Raw genomic sequence first — 20,446 nt, forward strand, 5'->3', positions numbered from 1 at the left:
GTAATTCGAAGCTCAAGCTCCGTTCTAGTCAATGGTCGAGTCGGTCGATCTCCAACTCGGGCAGAAGGATCCAAATGGGCTGCTAAGCCCGTACCCGGATTCTGGAAGTTAGGATTTCGCCCCCCGAGCCCGGAAGGTCCCGGCCCGGCCCGGACGGGCCCGCTAGATTAACGCCTGATAAAGTTGCGGGATCGACGGCGGTCCATTTGGGCCGAATACAGGCCCGTGGGCCCTCCACAATCGCCATTTTCTTCTTCTCCATCATCATCATCATCATCACCTTCGGTCCTACCGAACCCATCCCTCCCCCATTCCTTCTCTCTCATCATTTACCATTGGCTAATCTTTCTCTCTCTTCTTCCCCATGCTCATGGTTTGTTTTGCAAGCGCTTCTCATCCCCTGCAAAAATCTCGCTCCCTCCCTCTCTAGAACCTCCGTACGGCCCCCCTCTCTCTCTCTCTCCTCTCTTTCTCTCTCTAGCCATCTCCATTTACACTCTCCCCGTTTCGCTGCTCCGGGAGCGCGTCGCCGCGGCGGGTGTGAACGCGGCCGCGCGTTTGACTTCCCCGCTTCAACCCTCCCGGAAACCCTAATCACGCCGGCGCCCTCGGCTGCTCCGAGCTCCCCGCTGCTCGCTCCCCGGTGGCCCCGGCCCCCAGCCCCCAGCCCCCTGCCTGCCGGCGTCTTTGGGGCCCGAGACGCGGCGCTCCGCTTCCTGGCGATTGCCAGCGTTGGGTCGCCGAAGGCTGCGCCGGCGTCGGTCGAGGATTTTCGGCGAGACGAGGGGGTCCTCTGATCTGGTCGCCGATCGCTGGGGCCAGCGTAGCTGCGTGCGAGGTTTGGTTGATCTGCCGGTAATACGGGTTTTGTGTTAGGCGGGGCTGTTTTGCGGGTTGGAGTTGAGAATTGGCTCTCTATAGGCCTTCGTTTCCGCCTGGCGGTGGCGATTTTTGCATCCTGATATAGCTTCCGAGAGCTTTTCTGAGCAGGAATTGTTCGTCCGTGGAAAGGCTGAAAGTCGGTTGCTTTGACCTCTTTCCACTTTGATCTCCCCACCCTAGGCTGGGGAATTAGGGTTTGATCTGCTTTTCGTACCTCATCAAAGCAAATCTCCTCTAGATTCCGTACCCTTCGTAAGTTTGCGAGTTCTTGGGTCTGGGCATGTTCTCTATATTTGTAAGATAGTAGTCCTCCCCGTTGGCTAGTCAATTTAAAGAGTTATCACTCTCTGGAGGCCCGATTTCCTTTTCAGTTATGTAGCGAGTATTTAAAGTAGGTTTTGGTGCTTTTGGAACTGCATCGGTTGTTTGGGTGAAAATGTCCGGAGAAGGGTGTTGTTTTGTTGAGTGGAAAGAGCAATTTGTCTCTTCGGAGCGTGGCAACCGTGTGGTTCACTATTTTTTGAAGGATTCTGCTGGGCAAACAATCCTTGCCGTTGTCGGAACAGAGAGGAGCGTCAGGCATATGTTCTATGTTGTTGCTGATGAGTTTGTGCAAGCGTATGGCAGTCAATGTTCAATACACGCTGGCTTCAAGTGGAGATCGAGAAGAGAGGTTGTTGATTGGCTGACATCTATGATATCAAAACACCGTGGTACGTATGAAACCTTATCTTCTCCCTTTGCAGCTTGTAGTATTGCAATTATGAAATAGACCATGAAGAACTATGAATTACCTTAGCGAAAACAATAGAACAGTGTACAAAGCTAGAAGAGCACGTCTTTGCTTGTGTTTCGGTTTGAGAAGAGTGTACTGATATTGTGCATGGAACTAAATAATTTGCAAAATATCACAAGGAGTTACTGGTTGGTGTCGTTTTTGTGGTTTTGGAATTCAGAAATTCCATATTCTGGAGTTCATCTGAAGGAATCTTTGCATGGCAGGCCATCAATATTTTGTGCAAACGGTGTGTTGAAGTGGATATGTAGAGTAGATTGAAGCACATGCAATATTAAGTGCTCTGGCAAGAACCTTGCCTTTATTTTCAATATTTCACATAAGCTACTTGTAAAAATTATAGCCACTTGCTGGACTTGCATGGAAGTGAATTATTAAAAAGGATCTTGTGGGTACTACCAATCTATTATTAAATCTGTTGAAGAAAGTAAGCTCCCGTGGGCATAGCATTGAGTTCACATAGTTAAGTTAGATAATGGCATACTGCTGATGATTCAGAACATCTGGCTGGTGTCTTTGATGCAAGTTGTTGCTAGAAGTAGAATGACCTTTTGATATGTTAACCTTGTATGCTGCAATAAAAGGGACAGTGTCCATGTTTGCATATGGTTGCATATCTCGGAACTCGCAAGATGAAGCATTTACCATGCCAAGTTCTCTGTATCATCGTGAAGATTGTGATGATAAGCTAATTCAACTATCTTTTTGCATTTGCAGGATCCCCAAAAAATGATAAGTCACATGCTCTGAGAAATTTTGAGTTTCCTCTGAAGAGGTCACTAGGTCAAGTTTCAGATTGCCAGGTACGATTTTCTTTTTCCTGCTGTCTACTGCGTTTTTTTGCCCGTGATGTTTTTTTAATACTAGTTTTTCAGGGTCGTCCGGCGAGCATACTTGGTGGGCATACCTCAGAAATTGTGTGGTCAGGTACTTCATGGACATGTGGTAAACAACTGAAGCATTACCCATCATTCTGCCGGAACGGGATTACAATAGCTGTAAGCGCTAATTACTGAAATTTGAACTGTCAAACTTACGTATAAAATTCATAGGTATGAGGACCTGGGCAAGTAACCAGGAGTTTTTTTGTTGTGTTGGTGCATTCTTCAAACTTCCAGTTGTCAGACTTAAGTTTTTGCCATGTGAGAGACAAGAAAGTTCTGCCAGATTCTATAAACCTGGAAAATGTATTTGGTTGATCTTTGATATACATGAAATGACCCTTCAAGTGGACAATCTTGACTTTGAGGGAATTGGATGTTTCACATTGAGATGGAAATGTCATGAGTATTGTTGTTATTCTTGCGCACTATATATATGCTTCATTGTCCTGACAGATAGCAAGCGCCCCCCCCTGGGGCGGTTCTGCAACTGTGTTTATGTGAATGAATATTACTATTTTCATTGTGTAATCCTAGAGGTATCAACCTCTGTATGCGATCAGTGAAGTTTCATCAGTTTTTGTGTTACTGCTCTCCTCAGATTTGCTTTGAGATGTGCATCGCAGTTGAAATCACATCTTTGTTGAGTCACAGGCTTCCTGATGTCTTTCAAATTCTTTCGTGTTGTTAGTGCTATATTTTCTCCTGACATAATGTTTTTATGTTGTCAGATTCATTCGTTTGTATTCGTCATGGGCAAGGGAGAGACTCGCTATCTTGCTTATTTGGAAGACATGTATGAAGACAGAAGGGGACAGAAAAAGGTCAAAATAAGGTGGCTTCACTACAGTGATGAAGTCAAGGGTGTAACACCTATACGAAATCCTCATCCCAAGGAAGTTTTCATAACGCCTTATGCACAGGTCGTCAGTGCAGAATGTGTTGATGGTCCTGCTACAGTTCTGACACGCGAACATTACAATGAGTGTGTGGCTGCTGTTCCTCAAGCATTATCATCCAAAATATACCAATGTTTCAGACAGTTCAGAAATAACAAAGTGAAGTCATTTGAGCTTAGCAAATTGAGGGGCTATTTCGATCAGCCCATTCTCTCTTGTTTCCTTTCCAATCCCTTGCAAAAGCCAGACACAGCATCGAATGGTCTGACTGGGGAGGAAGACGAAGATTTAACCTCAGGTCCTGATGTTAAGGTGGGTGGTAAGAGGACAAGAAGCTGCAGAGGTTACAAGAGGTGTGTTGCAGCTTATTCTGGAGTAAAAAGATCTAGAAGGGATTTTGCTAATCCAACATATGAACCTGCAAATAAGAACTTAATTGATGGTTTGTTGGCTCAGAGGTTGCTATCTCTTAAGCATGTTAACTCTCAGCCTCGTTTTACTCCACAATTTAAAGTTGGTGAAAAGATCGAATTGCTATGCCAAGATAGTGGCATCCGAGGCTGCTGGTTCAGGTGTACCATTTTGCAGGTGACTAGAAAGCAGCTGAAAGTCTGTTATGATGACTTGAAGGATGACGATGGAAGCACCAATCTTGAGGTATGCTAACTTTTTAGTGCTCTAAGCGCAATGTTCTCTTGGGTATTATTCAATTTTATTTAGAATTAGAAGCTCATTTTTTACTCCGAGATGAAATTATCTTAAATGTTATAGACCCTAAGATGGAGATGTTCATAATTGAGCAAAACTAATTGAAAAGGCTGTTTTCTGATATGCCGTGAACCTTTTAAATGTTTCCTTTCCCTTTTTCAGTTATTAGGCTTAGTTGTGGATGAATAAAATAAAAAATATAACCCATGCTCATAGTCCATCTGCTACCCGCATGCTTATCAAACTCACTCTATTCTCCATTAAATTGGCAATTGACGCTTGCGCTGCCGGTGTAGGAGTGGATACCTGCGGTCAAATTTGCTGCTCCTGATAAGCTTGGGATGAGGGTGCCAGGCCGCCAAACAATCCGGCCGATTCCATCTTCTGTTGATCAAATTAAACCACCTCTTGATGTTGGAGTGGCGGTTGATGCATGGTGGAGTGATGGCTGGTGGGAAGGGGTTGTAATAGGGGTCAATAACTGTGAAGACGATAATATAAAAATTTATTTTCCTGGTACGTGTGTTAAATAAATATGATAATAAGTTTGTGCTCTCTCTTATCTTTGCATTGATCTGTTCTCTGCTTCTATTTCAGTTTCTTTTAATTTTATTCTTGATGACCGGAACTAAAAATGTTATTCTTGGTGGTATTAGGTGAAAACTTCATGAGCACACAAATGAAGTATTTGCGGATTTCTAGAGATTGGGTGGGGGACACATGGATTGATATCGAGGCTAAGAAGGATATTCTTTCGGCCATAAATTCTGCTAATGCCCTGGAGTCTAAGCTTTCAGCATCATCAACTGTGATCAAAGAAGTCAAGAGTGATGATGTTGCTGGTTCAGAGGCTGACGCAACTACCGTCATTGAAGTCATTTGTGATGAAGGGAAACTCAACTGTGCCACAACTGCTTCTAATGGCCTTGCAGAAGATGTAGACCCTGCTGATGACAAGAATCCATCACCATTGATACATGAAAGCAATGAAGATGATGATTACTACAAAATCAATGACATTCGCAATCTCGAAGGTGATGTCGGAGGTAGTGATGATAATGATGACATTGACGATGATGATGTGGAAGATGATGTGCAAAGTGAAGATGACAATGCCCTAGATATGGATGCATCGGAAACTTCTGCACAAAATTGTAAGCTGGTGGAGATTATGGAAGTGGTAGCATGACAAGTGATGCTGTTTCGTAGGAGAATAATGGAGAACTCCATTTGGCATAGGAAATATTTGGCAGTAGCTGTGCCAAATGCGTAAAGTCACGGTAACATTATGTCCAGTCTTGTAAATATCAACAGCTATCTTGATCGCTGCTCTAGCTGTATGTATTGTAGTGGGTTTAGGATTACCAAGGTCTCAGTTTCAACTAATTGTTTTCGAAGTCTAGATATAGAAGCTTGGCATATGGTCTTTTTTTGTAGAGGGGCCATGAAATGTAGCGGGTGTTTCCACAATTATTACCGCCTGTTCTTCTGTTAGTGCTGGATCAATGTATGATCACCTATATTGTGTACCAGAGGTTGTTTCCTCTTTGATCTTCAAGTCATAATTTCTTCTTACTGCTGAAAAGTTTGTATGATAGTGAACAGACTTGGTCATGCCCCAGAGTGTTTCTTTGGTTCAAAAAACGTATTGCCAAAAGTTCAGCATGGGGATCGAAACTTCACTTGCTCGGTTATAGTGCGGATAAACCTGAACTCAGGGTTAAACGTTCTTACGTGTGGGAAGAAGCTGTCGGTTCATTCCCCTTCTTTCGGCCCGACTTTCATTCCTTACTGGCTGAAGTAAGTTCCTCAATTTTGTCTGGTTCATTTTTTAACCTATCATCTGCTTTTCATTCCAAAATAAGAAAAGGAACATTTAGTCATAATGTACACTGCAAATGTTCACCGTTTTGCTTGAGCAATAATCACAAAGGGTATCTTGGCTTAGTTCACCGCATATGTATGGTCCGGGACCTAATCATATAAATAGAATGTGGGACGGAGGAGGAAGAAACTCAAAATCGCCCGTGTTGCTCGAGGACATGCCCTCGAAAGAAGGCCCTGAAGAATTTCAGAGCCTGAGCCATCGATCTCCTTGAATAAATTTCTTATCGAGGAACCCTCTCGCTTCCTCGTGACTGAACGTTTTCGACCATGGCACTCGCCCCCTTGTGTCAGCTCCTCTGCCGCTGCACTGGTACTCCCCGAACACCGCCGTCCTATTCAAAAACATAGTCCGTCTTAGAATCATTAGCCTTGGAAACATCGAGTTCAAACGACTCAGGACCTCAATTGTTTTGGCATGTTCGATAAGGATAAATTTACTTTTGCCTGTAAGGGTGGTTCCAGTCGCTCCATCCCGGAGGCGTTATGATGTTATCGAGGTAACAATAGGAGTACACTACTCTCGAATAGTCTCCCCATGCTCTCCCCAAGTAGATGTTGCCGGTTCCGTTGATGACGCAATTGACAAAAGAAAACCCCGAGTGATCGCTCGGTGAATCTCTGTGATGAGCCGCGATCGCCCCGAAATTCGTCGCCGTCGAGTGAATGACGCACTCCTGGCACATTCTAATCGAGTTTAGAATCCCCATCCGGCCAGAAAAGATCCCGCCTGAAATCAATTTCTCTACAGGCAAAAAAAAAAGAACCAAAATTTCCCTGAAAATCTAAGTACCTCGTACAGTGATGTTGATCTGCCAAAGATGAAGTCCACGCTTCCCTGGATGTAGCACTGGTAGAAGTAATGGGAGCCAGTGTCATCTAGGAGTGTGTCCTGTGTCCCCAACACCCTCACTCTGTAGAACATGGCTTTATCTCCTGAGACTCTTAGAGCCACCGCTTGCATTCCATAACCCCCTGGGACTGCAACCACTGTATTCTGTCACCACCCAACCCCATCAAACACATGACCACCAAATTAAGCTTATTTCTTTAGTTTTCTCTTCCTCTTTTTTGCTGGAGTTACGTGATAGGAAAAAGCAAAGCATGCACAGACATTGATTTTCCATTTTTCATTTTTTAAAGTTCTACACTTCCTTTTTTGGGATTACTACCTCGAAGGTGATTCCGGTTGCGCAAAAGAAATCAGATTCTACAGTCACGGAGGCTGATCTGTAGGTTCCCAGTTCGCAGCCATCGGTCTGTTTGTCAGAAGCTTTGTCGTGCCAGGAGATTGTGGTTTTTGAGCTTTGATCTTCGTCCCCAATGAAGGAAATGTATGGCTTGGAACTTGGCACATGAACCTTCTCTCTGCACAAAACATAAATTCTCAGTAACATTTTCATTCTTAACCACGAGAGAGAGAGAGAGAGAGAGAGAGAGAGAGAGAGAGTATTCTTTTGTCCCACGTAACCTCCCATAACACCCACGTAACAGCTGTTGTCTTTTTCAGGGAAAGAATGATCTCGCTCACACAAACCGCCAACTTATTAAGTAATTCGTCCGTTACGGATAGAAAAACAAAACTAAGCAAAAGCTCAAGCATGACCTGGAAGAGAGAAAACCGATGAATTCAACGGAAAAAGATGTGATTTTTGCGGTGGATGTGTGTAGGCCTTTCGAGATTCTATTGTACCGATTCTTTTTTCCCCATATGGGTTGACGCGATATTGGGAGAATAGCAAGCAGCTACAGTGAACTCGTCCAAACCTGTAGGTTCCTGGAAGGATGAGAATTTTCACTCTCTGCGAGTTGTTCTCCGGAACCATGTCGACCGCACCTTGAACTGTGATGGAGTCGCCGCGGCCGTTCTTGTCGACGAGGATCACTCCGCTTCGATTAGGCCGACCTTTTCTCGAATACAACTCCTCCCGGATCATGCTTTCGTACTCTTGCTCATTCACTCTCACATCATCCCAACTGATGAAATCCTTCCGTGCCATGGTGCGCATCACTTCAACCTCGCTCAGGACACTCAAGATCACGACAGCACCCAAGAGAGCTGACGTCAGATCCATCGCCATCCGTCCCAGCCGTCTCGAAACCGCTTCCACCTGGCGAATCGCGGTGAGTTCCTCTCAAGATTCAGTTTCGTCTCAAAACCCACCAAAAGCTCAGACTTTTAACAGCCTCATTCGACCGCGGGGTGGTGTCTGATCTTCCTTTTCCCGTTATGAGAACTCGGAGGGGTGTCCACGGTATTCGTCAGTTGAGAAGGGAGAGAAGGAATGCGAAACAGGTGAGGACAATAAATATGGGAGCGTGCAGGTGAAGTGTCTGTTCCACCAACGTACGTTTTTTACGACGAGGCGTAGCGAAGAACATGTCGCATGTCATGCAAAAGCGTCAGTACGTTTTAATCAATGATACGAAAGGAAGGGGGGCGAGGAAAGTACAAAGATGGGGGGTGGTGTTTGAAAAATCCATGCACCCAATAAAGTGAAACGGGCAGTTATGGCCGATCATCACTCGTGGAAAAAAGAGGCCGGTCACGAGGGTTGTGCTCGATGGAAGTTTGGGGGAATTTCAAAAGGATGATGGGTTTTGCCTGAGAACTGGGAAGAAGTTAATATGGCATAATGCAAATGGAGAGAGTGGTTTGTTGATGAGTAGTTGGAGGAGGGGGGGAAAAGGCAGCAGTTATGTGGCTTCTTTTTGGGGCGCAAAACTGAAAGATGGCGAAAGTGAAATTTCAAATGTGATTGAAAACGGGAGGTTAAGTCGTGCTGAGGTAGATTTGAATCTGAGCTTTTAGGTTGGGATCAGATGGGTAAGCTCCGCACACGAGTTTAGTGCAGCTGTGCAGCTGAAATGTAATGTCCGGTGCCTGCGATTTCGAATGGATGAAAACGACTGGCCTTTGCGGTGAGGGCAGAAGAAGCTTCGATGGGAGATTTTGCTGTGCGGGGATTATAATCAAGGGACCGATCGAATACAACGATTGTTTTCGGTACTTGATACGAATGAAATATGAAAACCTCGTTGGCCTTTGAGGCTATGATACCATGTTCGTATAACGGTGTAGAGGTGTTCAAAGCAAGAATGTACACAGTGACATTCAAGAGTATTCTCGTAAAATAAGAAAAATATTATCTTATGAAGATTTCTCTTCAATCTCTACGGTAAGATTGAATTTGAGATCAGCAGTTATAATTGAGGGATTCTTGTATAAATATGGCTCCCTGCCCTTATTTGTATTCGCTCATAAATACAATCAGAACTTCTCTCTAGGTTATCTCTAGTGATCAGATGTAAGTAAGGTTAATTTGGAAGAAATTTTATGTTCGAATGATTGAGGGAATGCTATGTTTAGCTAAGGCCACACAGGTAAGGAGGAAATAGTATGTCACACAAGTAAGGAGGAAATACTATTTCAACTAGTCCATCAACAAGTCCAGAACATTGGCACGTGACTTGATTTTATGACATTTATAAAAAAGATGGGACCATTAGCATAAAAATAATGAGTATTAAAATAAGGATTTTCTTTTTTTTTTTTTCTAGTAGGACCTTAGCATGTGACTTGATTTTACGAAATTTATAAAAAGTCTATATCCTTAACAAAAATAAATGAGTATCAAAATAATGGGACATTAGCATATGACTCGATTTTATGACATTTATAAAAAGTCTGTATCATTAACATAAATAAATGAGTATCAATATGAGGATTTTTTTTTTTTCTGTGAGAACCTAGAGTCTTATTTCAATATATGTGTGTGTGTGTGTGTGGGTATGATGCAACTCTTTTTTTTATATATTAATTTTTTAACTCGAACTTGAAATAGCGATTTCCGCAATCTTAATGTCAAATTCGCATCAAAAGAGATTTTACGAGAGAGGTCAACTGCATGTGTGACGAACGATGGAGTAGGCTTGGGAATAAGCTCGCCCAACCTCTTATGCCTCATTTTTCAAAAAAAAAAAAAAAAAAAAAAAAAACCTCTTACGCCTCAATCCCATGTTAACATATCGCAAAAATACAATTTGGGCCGGTGAATAAGCCCACCTCAGTCGGTATATCCATATCCAAAACGACGGCCCGTCTTGAGTCGAACCCTCCAAGTCCAAAAACCATTTCTCTCTCATCGCTCAGAAAGTGTGGATAACACTACTGGCGAGAGAGAGAAGCCGAAGCTCTGAGAGCGCCTGAGCAAGAACCAGCAAGGAGATATCCGATTCCGAAAAATGGCTTCATCTTCAATCTCCGCGACGCTGTTCTCTTCCCTGTCCATTCCCAATTCGCACGCGATTTCCCAGAAACCCAAGCCCTCCTGTGCGTTCTTACCCTCTCCGAAGGCGTTGGAGCTTCAGACTCTGAAAAGCTCGCGGACGGCGACGAAGCTCGCGGCGGCGGCGGCGGCCCCGAAGCTCTGGACGGGCAAGAGACTCTCGACGGGCCCGATTCCGGTGCAGTCGAGGTTCGTTCGTTCGCTCGCTCTCTCGTCTCTTTTCGAGGCCGCGTTTGTGCTTCTGTTCGGTCGCGAGTAGGGGAATGGAACGAAGTGCGCGATTGCATTGCGTTCTTGAACGGGAATCTCTGTCGTGTGTTCGAGGTTTGTTGTGGTGTTGTGATGGGTCTTTCTTTATTGGACGTTGAGTGGATGAAGTACTGCTGTTGTTTGGTGTGCGAGAATTTCAACAATTGATTTCGAGGGAAATTATGAGAAAGGATGAAAAGAGAACCTTGGTTCAGGAGAGAGAATTGGTTTCTTTCAATTTGAGTATATAGAAGTTGGTAAAAAAATTTCGGATCAATTAGGTTTCGGAGACACCAACGCGACTGGATATTACCTCCTTACATTAGTTAGTCGAGTTCAAAGATAGAGTTTAATGTCTCTGCTCTCTTTATTTTCCCTTGAATCCGATACCAGGTTGTTTAGGCCTATTTTTTCTCGCATTGATCGCTTAAGAGTCGATAATAGTGCAGGGGCATCCTTTTTGATATCTCAGTGCTGCTGTTTGTATTTCGTTGAGTAGAAGATTTTTGGTGTGGAGCTTAGTAATTTCGTGTTTAGAGCCAAATGACTAGACCTCCTTCTTCCCTCCCTATCCATATGCTCGAGATTCAGTCATGCTTCCCGTCTTTCGACTACTGAGTTGAATCATGAGACAATCATAATAAAAAAGGTCTGGCATCTTATGGAAACAAAAGATTTGCCGTAAAAGCCACACATTGAAGAAAGTATAAAATCTTGTGCATCTCTTGCTGTGAAAATTGGATGGTGTGCTTGTCATTGGTGGAAGACTTATTGCATAGTTGTTTGCTGCTGTCCTTGTTTGCAAGAGTATAATTTTTTTCTGATGTTTTTCAGATGGCTCCGAAGCAGAAAATCAGAATAAAGCTTCGATCTTATTGGGTGCCCCTAATAGAGGACTCTTGCAAGCAGATAATGGATGCTGCTAGGACTACGAATGCGAAAACTATGGGTCCTGTGCCGTTGCCGACCAAGAAGAGAATCTACTGTGTGCTCAAGTCGCCTCACGTCCACAAGGATGCTAGGTTCCATTTTGAGATTAGAACCCACCAGCGCCTTATCGATATTCTATATCCGACTGCACAAACAATAGATTCTCTTATGCAACTTGACCTTCCTGCCGGAGTAGATGTTGAGGTCAAGCTCTGAAGAATTGAGGTTTGCTTGCTTTCACTTTTGTTTTTAGCATAGCTATTTTCTTGGTTAATTCCTTCCCCTCGCAAGTCACAGAACGATTGAGAGAAATGTAATCTGCCTTCTCTTGGCTGTAAGTTAAAGATATGTACCTATTATTTCGTAACTGGTTCATGAATTTATTATTAGCACAAGATTGATAGAAGAAAGCGTTGCAATGATCTCAACCAGAATGCGATGACCCCATCAAAGTTCTAGAGCAACATCCAGAGGTCAAATTTGGATTCTTAGCCCGAGAGAATCTCCTAGTCCTTATCATTGGATAGCCAGGACTTGAAAAGAATATCTGTAAAACAGGGCTCTACGCTCATGAATTCTGTTAGTTGTAATTTCTATGATTGAATTAACTTTTGCTGCTGGTTCCGAGAACGTGAAACCTGGCCACTCTCTTCTGGGTTTGGTGCAACCTGTTTGAAATCGAATATATCAAATAGAACTCCCTTGTTTGACGATAATTCATTGGACTATAACCTTTGTTTGGCTTGTGGTGGGTTCCCTCCAATTAAAGTTCTGAGCAGTGTCATGGCACAAGTTCTCATATCTTGTAAGAACAATTGTCTCAGCTGGTCTTCAGATATTAATGGTGCCGACTAATAGTTTCTCAATCCTTGTATCCTTTCCTATGATTGCTGCCTTGAGCAGTTACCAGGCAAAAGTTAGCAGAGTAGTCCAGAGAATTCATTGAGCTAGATGGGAATGACGATCCTTTGGAAGGCGGAGGGAAAAGCTGACCGGAGTCATTTCTGAATTTTTCATGCCTACCTTCGGGGTCAACGATTTTGCAAGTCCGTGATTCGCTTGCACGTTTAGAAAGTCAGTAACAAGAAACACGGAATGACTGACCTCATGTTATGGTCACATTTACCCTTTCAGAGATAGATATCAAGAGGGTCTGGTTGATGCTGGAACTGCTGTGCGTTTCACATCAAGCCGTTCTTATTTCGAAGAGACTTCGAAATTCCAACATCACCTAATCGCAAGGATTAATAAACAACATGTTAGAGAAAAGCGTGCTTCTTAATGACCGGAGTGGAAGAGGCCAAAATCTCGCTGGTATCTTTGAAAATGTCTCTTTAGCCCATTGTGGTCGGTTCGCAAACTGTGTAGCCGATTGGGTAGTTCAGGCCATAAAATGAATTTCCTACCCTCTTTTTGTGTAGCCTGCCCTCCAATCTTTTGGAGATTTGCTTTGTTTGGATGCCCTTTGTTGGGTCTTTGTGTAGAACTTTTAAGTATCAATAATATCATGCTTTCGACCAAAAAACAAAGTTAGGTTGCTGGGTGAGATAAAACAGGGGCCGTGTCTGGATTCAAGGACTCTTTACTGAGAGCTTTCTTATTCTCCAAAGTCAAAAGCCATACATACATCAATTCATGTCTAATATTTTTCCCAGGTCAGTTCACGAGAAAGGCGTTCCTCGGCAAATTTTCTAACCCGAGCTCCTAATTCTTGGATGGCCTAACTCTTGATTAAGCTGAAATCGGGGAGTAACTCCGAGGAAGATGTCATGCTGACCTGCGTCCAGTCCTCATCGGATTCCTCCAAATTGAGGAGGAGATCAAGGAAAACGCATCGAAGAAGCCAAAACATTTACAAGAGCTTCAAATGATACTTCGAACGTGGATGAACCGAAGTTTGCAATTGCATTTCCTCTTCCTTTCCTCCCATCTGGGTCCCTTCTACTCCTCTTTCGCGTTCACACGACGAGAGAATTGGTCAAAAACGTTCAACGTTTTCTCCGAATTAACAATAATAAAGTACAAATCAATCTTACCTTCTCCATCGTCATTTTCTTCGATTCGCTCTCTTCCTTTCCAAGTTAAAAAGATTGGGGAGCACGTCATCGTGCTTGACAAGCTTTTGATTCGGCTTTGGATAAAGAAAGTCGAATATTCGAGGAGGAGGAAGAGAATATGATGCCGACAAGTGAAGGGCCGCCAGGAGATCCGAGGATCTATCGAGAACTAGTTCCAAAACAATATATTCTCGTATTAAATAAAACGCGTAATGCAAAAGTATTCGTGACGATGGATGATGACTTCGGATTTTTCGCTGCCTTAGCCAGCGCCATGTCGGCATGCTGTTCAGCATCTCGAAGGGGCAAAACCCTTGCCTCATCGCGAGTGCGAAAGGGACAACTCGGCCTCGGCCTCGGCCCCTCCATCGTGCTAACTCACGACTAGTGCCATAAGCTTTCTGAGCGTAGGTCGAAAAAGCTCATTCGAATTTGTTGACCCGCCGGCTCTTTTCTTTTCTTGAATTGACATGATTCGGGTAGCGGTGGTGGTTGTGTGATGTGCGATTATTTGAACAAATTCTTCCCATTCAAATCCCCGCATATTGAACTTTGTCCATCTAAGTCTTTTGATGGTGTGGAATGTGCACGGGGTCCGTATTTATCGAATGAGTCGAATGCATTGGTTGCTTTTGCACCGAAGACAGTGACATTTCCAAAAGTATGAAGTATAAAAGAAGTTGATTTTGTATTGTTTTTTTTTAGTGTTAATGCTTGAATTACGCATAATAATAGATTAGTTGTCGGGTGTTGTGCGTGATTAACTTTCATTTCTCGTGCCTGATTTCCTTCTTTTTTGTTTTTCTAAATTAACTTATTTTCAATGTGATTTAAATAATATTTAAAATTAAATCTATATTGGACAAAAATGCTCTTTACCAATTAGAATATTTAGCCATCCAGTGAGTAAATGCCTCATTTGAAACTGTTATGACCACTTCAAACTTTTATTCGAGTAAAATGACAAAAATTAACTTATTTTCAATGTGATTTAAATAATATTTAAAATTTATATATTAATATTTTCATGAACGATAAGATCTTTTAATTCATTCATTTTTATAAGTAATATAAGTGATTATTTTCATGAAAAGATTTTTCAAATCATTTATTTTTTGTGATACATGTTTTAAGAAAACAAAAGTATGGACAAAAACACTCGCTTGATTCACATTTATTTTCAGAAAAGAAATGCAGATTTGATTAAGACAGGAAGCATCCTTTTCTTTTGCCTTGGGGCGGACAGGAAACATCCTCGAGAGGCGTGCTTTTGACCAATCCCTGTGAGTCCCATCCTCGTGAATTTGGATTGATGGGGGAACATTGACGTGTGCATATAGGTCAGCATCACATATAGCCTGGCAATATAATAAAGATTTAAGACGGCGATTCTCAACGTCGAGTTGGATCGTCTCCTTGTTGAACAAGGCTTTTCTTGTTGTCCGTGTGCATTATTTTAATCACTTTGATTATTTAGGCAATTATCGAGGCCAAAGGGAAACTTCGAGTTGTCATTACCCAAATAATTATACATTTTTTAATTATAGTATATATATATTTTGCGCCCGTTCAATTTTTTCCTGTGATTAGAAGTCAAAGAAGAAGAACGAGTTCTAAAGTTTCTCCAGAGTTTGCTTCCACCCTTCTCCAATTCCATGACGTAAGGCTTGATCAAATGAAATCATATTCATCGAGGAGCATCTCTTACCTTACATTTTGAAAGGGTTTGACCTCGAAACGGGGGTAATTAGGTTTCCTTTTGGGATTCGCATGAGGAGTGGATTGCACTCGAAATAGTTCTAGAACACCTGAGAGCAAGAAAAGGAGCATACTCACATGAGAATAAAGCTGTCACTATTGACTGGGGAAAAAAGGAAAAACGAAAGCTGGAAATCCCAATCTCCCATTGGGTGGGTGAAATGAAACAATATGTTGGATTCGTTTCTTAATTTTGAGTATAGTTACTTGTTTAGGTAGGATCTTGGTAACGAAATTCATGCATATTCATTAAGTAGGTGATTGTAGAAACTTCACATTTTTCAATTCGGTAATGTTTTCGATATTATGTGTAATTGATACTTTTAAGATTGAACTACTTTCGGTGCATTGGTTGTAGATGGTGTGGATCCACTTCACATGATTATCCATTCATTCATCCTCTTATCTAGAAGGAAGATGATTTCCCTGAACAGCTCAAAATGTTATTATGGTACTTAACCAATAAGTATCCGATAGCCTTTGAAATCCCAACCCGAGATTCGTTGCTAACCTCACAAGGATATTCCCCGCTCGGAAGAAACGTTGAAAAGGAATGTGATAGAAACCTTTTAGAATTTCTAAATTGGTTCTACCATCCTACATGTTGGAAACAAGACTTAGAAAGAGAACTGAGAACGACTACGCCAAACTCCGAAGTCCACACCATCCCGTTTTTCGACGTCCCTGGAATTTCGTTAAATAATGGCGTATTCTCGATGCACCACTAGAAATAGGAACCACATCCTATAAACCTAATTTGAACAATCGAGAAGCTCGGATTTACGATCTTATCCTAGATCCGTTCGACTCGCGAAAATGAATATCGAGAACTCCAACGAATCCCGTGCCAGAAAACAAGACCATTCCCGAAGAAATATGGAATAATGCACCACCACGTGGGATCATTATGACCTAGCACCGAAGCTAAGGAAGCACTCGAAGAATACTGGGCAGACAAGCCTCATCGTCCCAAGAGCCCGAAATGACAAGCGAAGATGACATCGTCCACCACTCAGACCCCTATGCACGCTTTGGAGGACCTCTCTCGTCCCAGATCCCTATGAACAATTCCAAAGCATGGACACATCTTTCTATGCAGATCCATCCAATCGCCCCCGAGAATTCCTAACCTTCAGAAGATGAAAATACAAACTGGCCGAAGAAGAAGCATCACATTGGGCTCATGAACAAGCATCCTCATCACGAAGATTGAACCGCATCCTCTCACCAAGACCTTGAAGCCCTTGAATGAAAATATGAAGCACATCTCCTAGAGGCAGCTCGGATGACTCAAAGGTGTGCTACAATGCTCGTGATGGACGAGACCGTTGTCCGTACATTTTCACCGTAGCAAACCACCTGTTCACTTTTACCGTAGCACTAGGCTAGGGAATGTACTGCTCACGCACGGCTTCGTTCATAGTGTGCGAATAATTCCCTTTCGGTGCCCCCGTTGTTCCCGGACCCGTGAGCTAGGTCCCGTGTGTCTTTTTGTGACCTCTTATTGCCTATATAGGCAAGGAGGGTGTAATGTTTTGGGCAGAGTCCCCCGAAGTAAAGTGTGCTTTGTGAAATCTCTCCATGGCTTTCTAAACTCCCTCTTCTTCTCCAGCCTGGTAGGATCCTTCAAGAAATGCAGCTTGGGTAGGTTAGAAACGTTTCCATCCTAGCATCTCTAAGTGTCTCTAGGCTCTGAACTAAAGGATTGAGTGGTTTGCTGCTAAAAGGCTGTCCCTAAAGGGCTTGAACGGGGTTGTTCGCCCACTGTGGGATGCATACCTCGCTTAAATTTACTCTTCCTCCCCGGTTCTAAGTCTAGGTCCATTTATGGTATCGTGAGCCATGGTTTCGTTTTTTAATGTTGCCCATTCCATGCGCTTGACAGTGAATCCAAAGGCTGAGAAGATTTCCTCTCATCATGTCTACAACCAGAAATCCTCGGCACCCATGTCCCTTACACCTTCGTCTTCATCCTCAGCACCTCCTGAGTTCCGCGTATCTAATGCTTCAAAGATAGATTACCTTTATGAAGTCTCTCTTACTGATGAGACTAAGATTTCTAAAACCCAGCTCCCCCTCATGAACCCCTACTCCGCCTTTGCAAAGCCAAACTCATCATTTTCACCTATCCGTTCCATCCGTCAGCTTATTCACCAAACTCCAAAGCAAGTAAAAGAGTACGTCCCAGTCAAAATTCGACCAAAGATCCTATCCCCTCCACCGAGAAGGAATACTTTGTTACTCTCCGCATCCCTCCGAATTTCCCTGCACAATGGGCTCAACAGGATACACTCATGTCCATTATGGAGCCGCACGTCTTGCTCGACTTTCACTATCGAAAAGGTTTGCCGCTGGTGGCAAGAGTAGCATTACTAGACACCAGGTTTTTACAATACCAAAGATGCTTGCATTGGTACTGCTCAAACTACTTTGAATGCAGAAAGTCTTTTGTCACACTATATCCCAATTTCAACATCGCTCTTTCGCATCCTCGCCATTTCTTTTATGAAAGTCCAAGTCCAACTTACCGGGAGCCCTCAAACCGCCGACTCGTAGAATGCAACACTACATTACTGATGGTTTATCGAAAGTGCAACCATGCACTTGACCTCAACTTCAACAATGGTAATGAAGACGCCTTGTTCATCTCCATGCGTAATGATCGCATCCCGTATCCATGTTCCTAGACGCATTCCAAAGGATACGTTGGCCAAGCTCCTTCCGAGACTTGGATTACCAACTACGAAAAGCTACACAGCATAACAAACCTTTCCAAACTACGAGAATCTGAGTTCGTGAGAAAAAAAGATGGAACTGCTTCCATCAAATTTGGCAAGGAAAAAGAAGAAAGTCCTTCTATCTTTCAAACCCTCTTTATGATTGAACCATGTGTCCCTCGCCTATTTCCGAGCTAGATCCAAAAAAACATGTCAAACATTTTGATGGTAATGGACATCCTGCTTCATTACTACAAAGACAATCATGGTCATTGTTTTTGGGATCCTTTTTGTCGTTGCTTACCGCACAAAATCCCCGACGAGGTAAATCTTTTGAAAGACCCCACCTCAACTAAAAGGCCAAAAGATAAAATTTTCCAAAGGTACTTGGACGGAGATTCCTCCGTCGATACTGGGTGAATGTGATAAATACCAATTCATGGTTTCTTATGCACCACCTCCATCACCAGAGCCCAGTACTATATCTCAAGCCTTACCAGATCCACCAAAAACACCACCTCCATCTCTTCATCGGAAAAAGCAAGTTCTCTCTCCATTCTATAAGCCAATCCTTAAGTGGGCTAAGAAACATTCTTACCCGCTTGAAGTTCCATCAGAAGCACCATCCACTTCTTCAATAGCCATGTTCCAAGAAACCGATTTTCCTCCTTGTCAAGGAAGGATCAAAACTCTCGTTCCCCTTTCTACGGAAGAGTTTATTGATCCTCATGGCGTATACCGCCATGTTCCTAAAGTTCCTACTCCCACCGATGTGGATGAACATGGGAGACAGAAACCTTCGGGCCGAGGCCGTCTTAAATTGGCAATCAGAGACTTTGTTAGCACAGAATAATGCCTTCAAGGCTATTGATTCCAAAATCGGAAACGTGCAACAAGACCTCCGACGATATGATGAGAGTACCAAGAAGATACTTTCTGAGTTCCAGAAAAGGCTTCATGCTTTGGAATCAGGACAACATCTTGGGTACCACTATCTTGAAAGTCCAAAACCGTAGATAGAGAAGCTCAAGAAGCAAATTCAGATTCTTGAAGAAGGAAGGTTTAGACCTTTTGATCCACTAGCACCTCCCCCTGTTCGGACCGGTACGTACCCCCAAAGACCGCAAATATCTGTTTTTGCCAATATTCCGGAAGATACCTCCGAAGAGAACCGGATATGGCGAAATACGAAATCGCTCAAAGCCCCGCAAGGAAAAAGGGAAACAAAAGACAATCAAGCTCAATTGTCATAAGAGACAAACCAGACTTCGATGATGTTATCAAATCCACTAGAATCCTTTTTGAAGGATTTGGGTAAGCAAGAAGCTAATCCTAATACCCAACAGCTCTGAGCCCGATCCCCGTTATCCCCGAAAAAAGATTATGCTTTGGCCGAGCAAACTTCGTCTACTACATCGACTCATCATCCCTTTCCTCTTTTCCATCCTTCTCGATCATACCACTAACTCTCCCCTATTATTCCACCAACCTCACAAATATTTATGGCACACTCCTCCGTACTATGATTATGAAATGGAATCAAACTATGCTGATCCAGAATTTGGACAGACAAGTAATCCCACCAGAAACGATTCCACCAGACATGTGTCTATGGCATCAAAACAATTCTTCTCCATTGATGATATTCCTTACCCAAAATGGCCAGAAAGACTTGAAGAGTTTCATACTTGGTTAAGTACATAATCCATTACCAACCATGATATGAATGATGTCCTTTACAACTTTGTTACAAGATTCACAGGAGTCTTAAATTTTGGTGGCGCCACACTCACGGAACAAGACCAAATCACGTTCCTAATGTCACCAAATTTCAGCCATGCTCTTACTTATTTATATCATGTATTTGTGGAACCCCCGAGATCTCAAAGAGCTGAAAAGAAGAGAATTTTTCGAAAGAAGATGCTGCTCCCTTCGAAAAGCATCTTGATAAGCATTATCGACTAATGCTTCAGCTCTTTACCAAATTGGAGCAGATCCAAATTTAAAGCATGTCTTCCTTACTTCTATCCCCAAAGAGCTATCACAGATGGTTGAAAGATCTTTCTTCGGAAAGCAAAGAAGAATACAAGACGTTCCTGGGGAGAAATTCAGCAAGAAATCCATCTATGTCTTGAAGAATTATGCTTAAAGCGTCGGATGGTCCGAACATACATCACAGATGACAGACGTCTTGAAGGAGCTTGTTCCTCTCAGAAGTTAAAGATCAAATGCTCCAAACAAGATTGTGATGGTACTTGTGGGAAGTATTCCCCGTAAGAAAAGCACTACAAGAAATATTCAATTAAGAAATCCAAGCATGGCTCCAAGCATTTCCGGAAAAAGAAGAAATGGAGATACCTACGCAAGAGGAAGGAGCACACAGGCCATAAGAAGTC

General features: G+C 42.9%; 3 protein-coding genes across 3 annotated transcripts; 2 read left to right on the top strand and 1 right to left on the bottom strand.

The window, feature by feature from the left end:
- Positions 1 to 300: 300 nt before the first annotated feature.
- LOC104450425 lies at positions 301 to 5,758 on the top strand. The gene is made up of 6 exons (XM_010064975.3): positions 301 to 1,595; positions 2,396 to 2,481; positions 2,554 to 2,676; positions 3,291 to 4,115; positions 4,463 to 4,682; positions 4,823 to 5,758. The coding sequence occupies exons 1-6, from the start codon at positions 1,319 to 1,321 to the stop codon at positions 5,353 to 5,355; spliced, it is 2,064 nt and encodes a 687-aa protein (XP_010063277.2). The 5' UTR covers positions 301 to 1,318; the 3' UTR covers positions 5,356 to 5,758.
- A 479-nt stretch (positions 5,759 to 6,237) lies between these two features.
- Positions 6,238 to 8,131, bottom strand: LOC104452169 (pectinesterase QRT1). The gene is made up of 5 exons (XM_010066678.3): positions 7,818 to 8,131; positions 7,223 to 7,418; positions 6,844 to 7,047; positions 6,492 to 6,727; positions 6,238 to 6,385 (listed from the first exon to the last, which is right to left on the bottom strand). Exons 1-5 carry the CDS (start codon positions 8,129 to 8,131, stop codon positions 6,238 to 6,240), a joined length of 1,098 nt encoding a protein of 365 aa, XP_010064980.2.
- A 2,047-nt stretch (positions 8,132 to 10,178) lies between these two features.
- Positions 10,179 to 12,130, top strand: LOC104450426 (30S ribosomal protein S10, chloroplastic). The gene is made up of 2 exons (XM_010064976.3): positions 10,179 to 10,528; positions 11,423 to 12,130. Exon 2 carries the CDS (start codon positions 11,423 to 11,425, stop codon positions 11,732 to 11,734), a length of 312 nt encoding a protein of 103 aa, XP_010063278.2. The 5' UTR covers positions 10,179 to 10,528; the 3' UTR covers positions 11,735 to 12,130.
- Positions 12,131 to 20,446: the final 8,316 nt, after the last annotated feature.

The sequence above is a fragment of the Eucalyptus grandis genome, chromosome 6 (genome assembly GCF_016545825.1).
Source record: "Eucalyptus grandis isolate ANBG69807.140 chromosome 6, ASM1654582v1, whole genome shotgun sequence".
Taxonomy (NCBI): domain Eukaryota; kingdom Viridiplantae; phylum Streptophyta; class Magnoliopsida; order Myrtales; family Myrtaceae; genus Eucalyptus; species Eucalyptus grandis.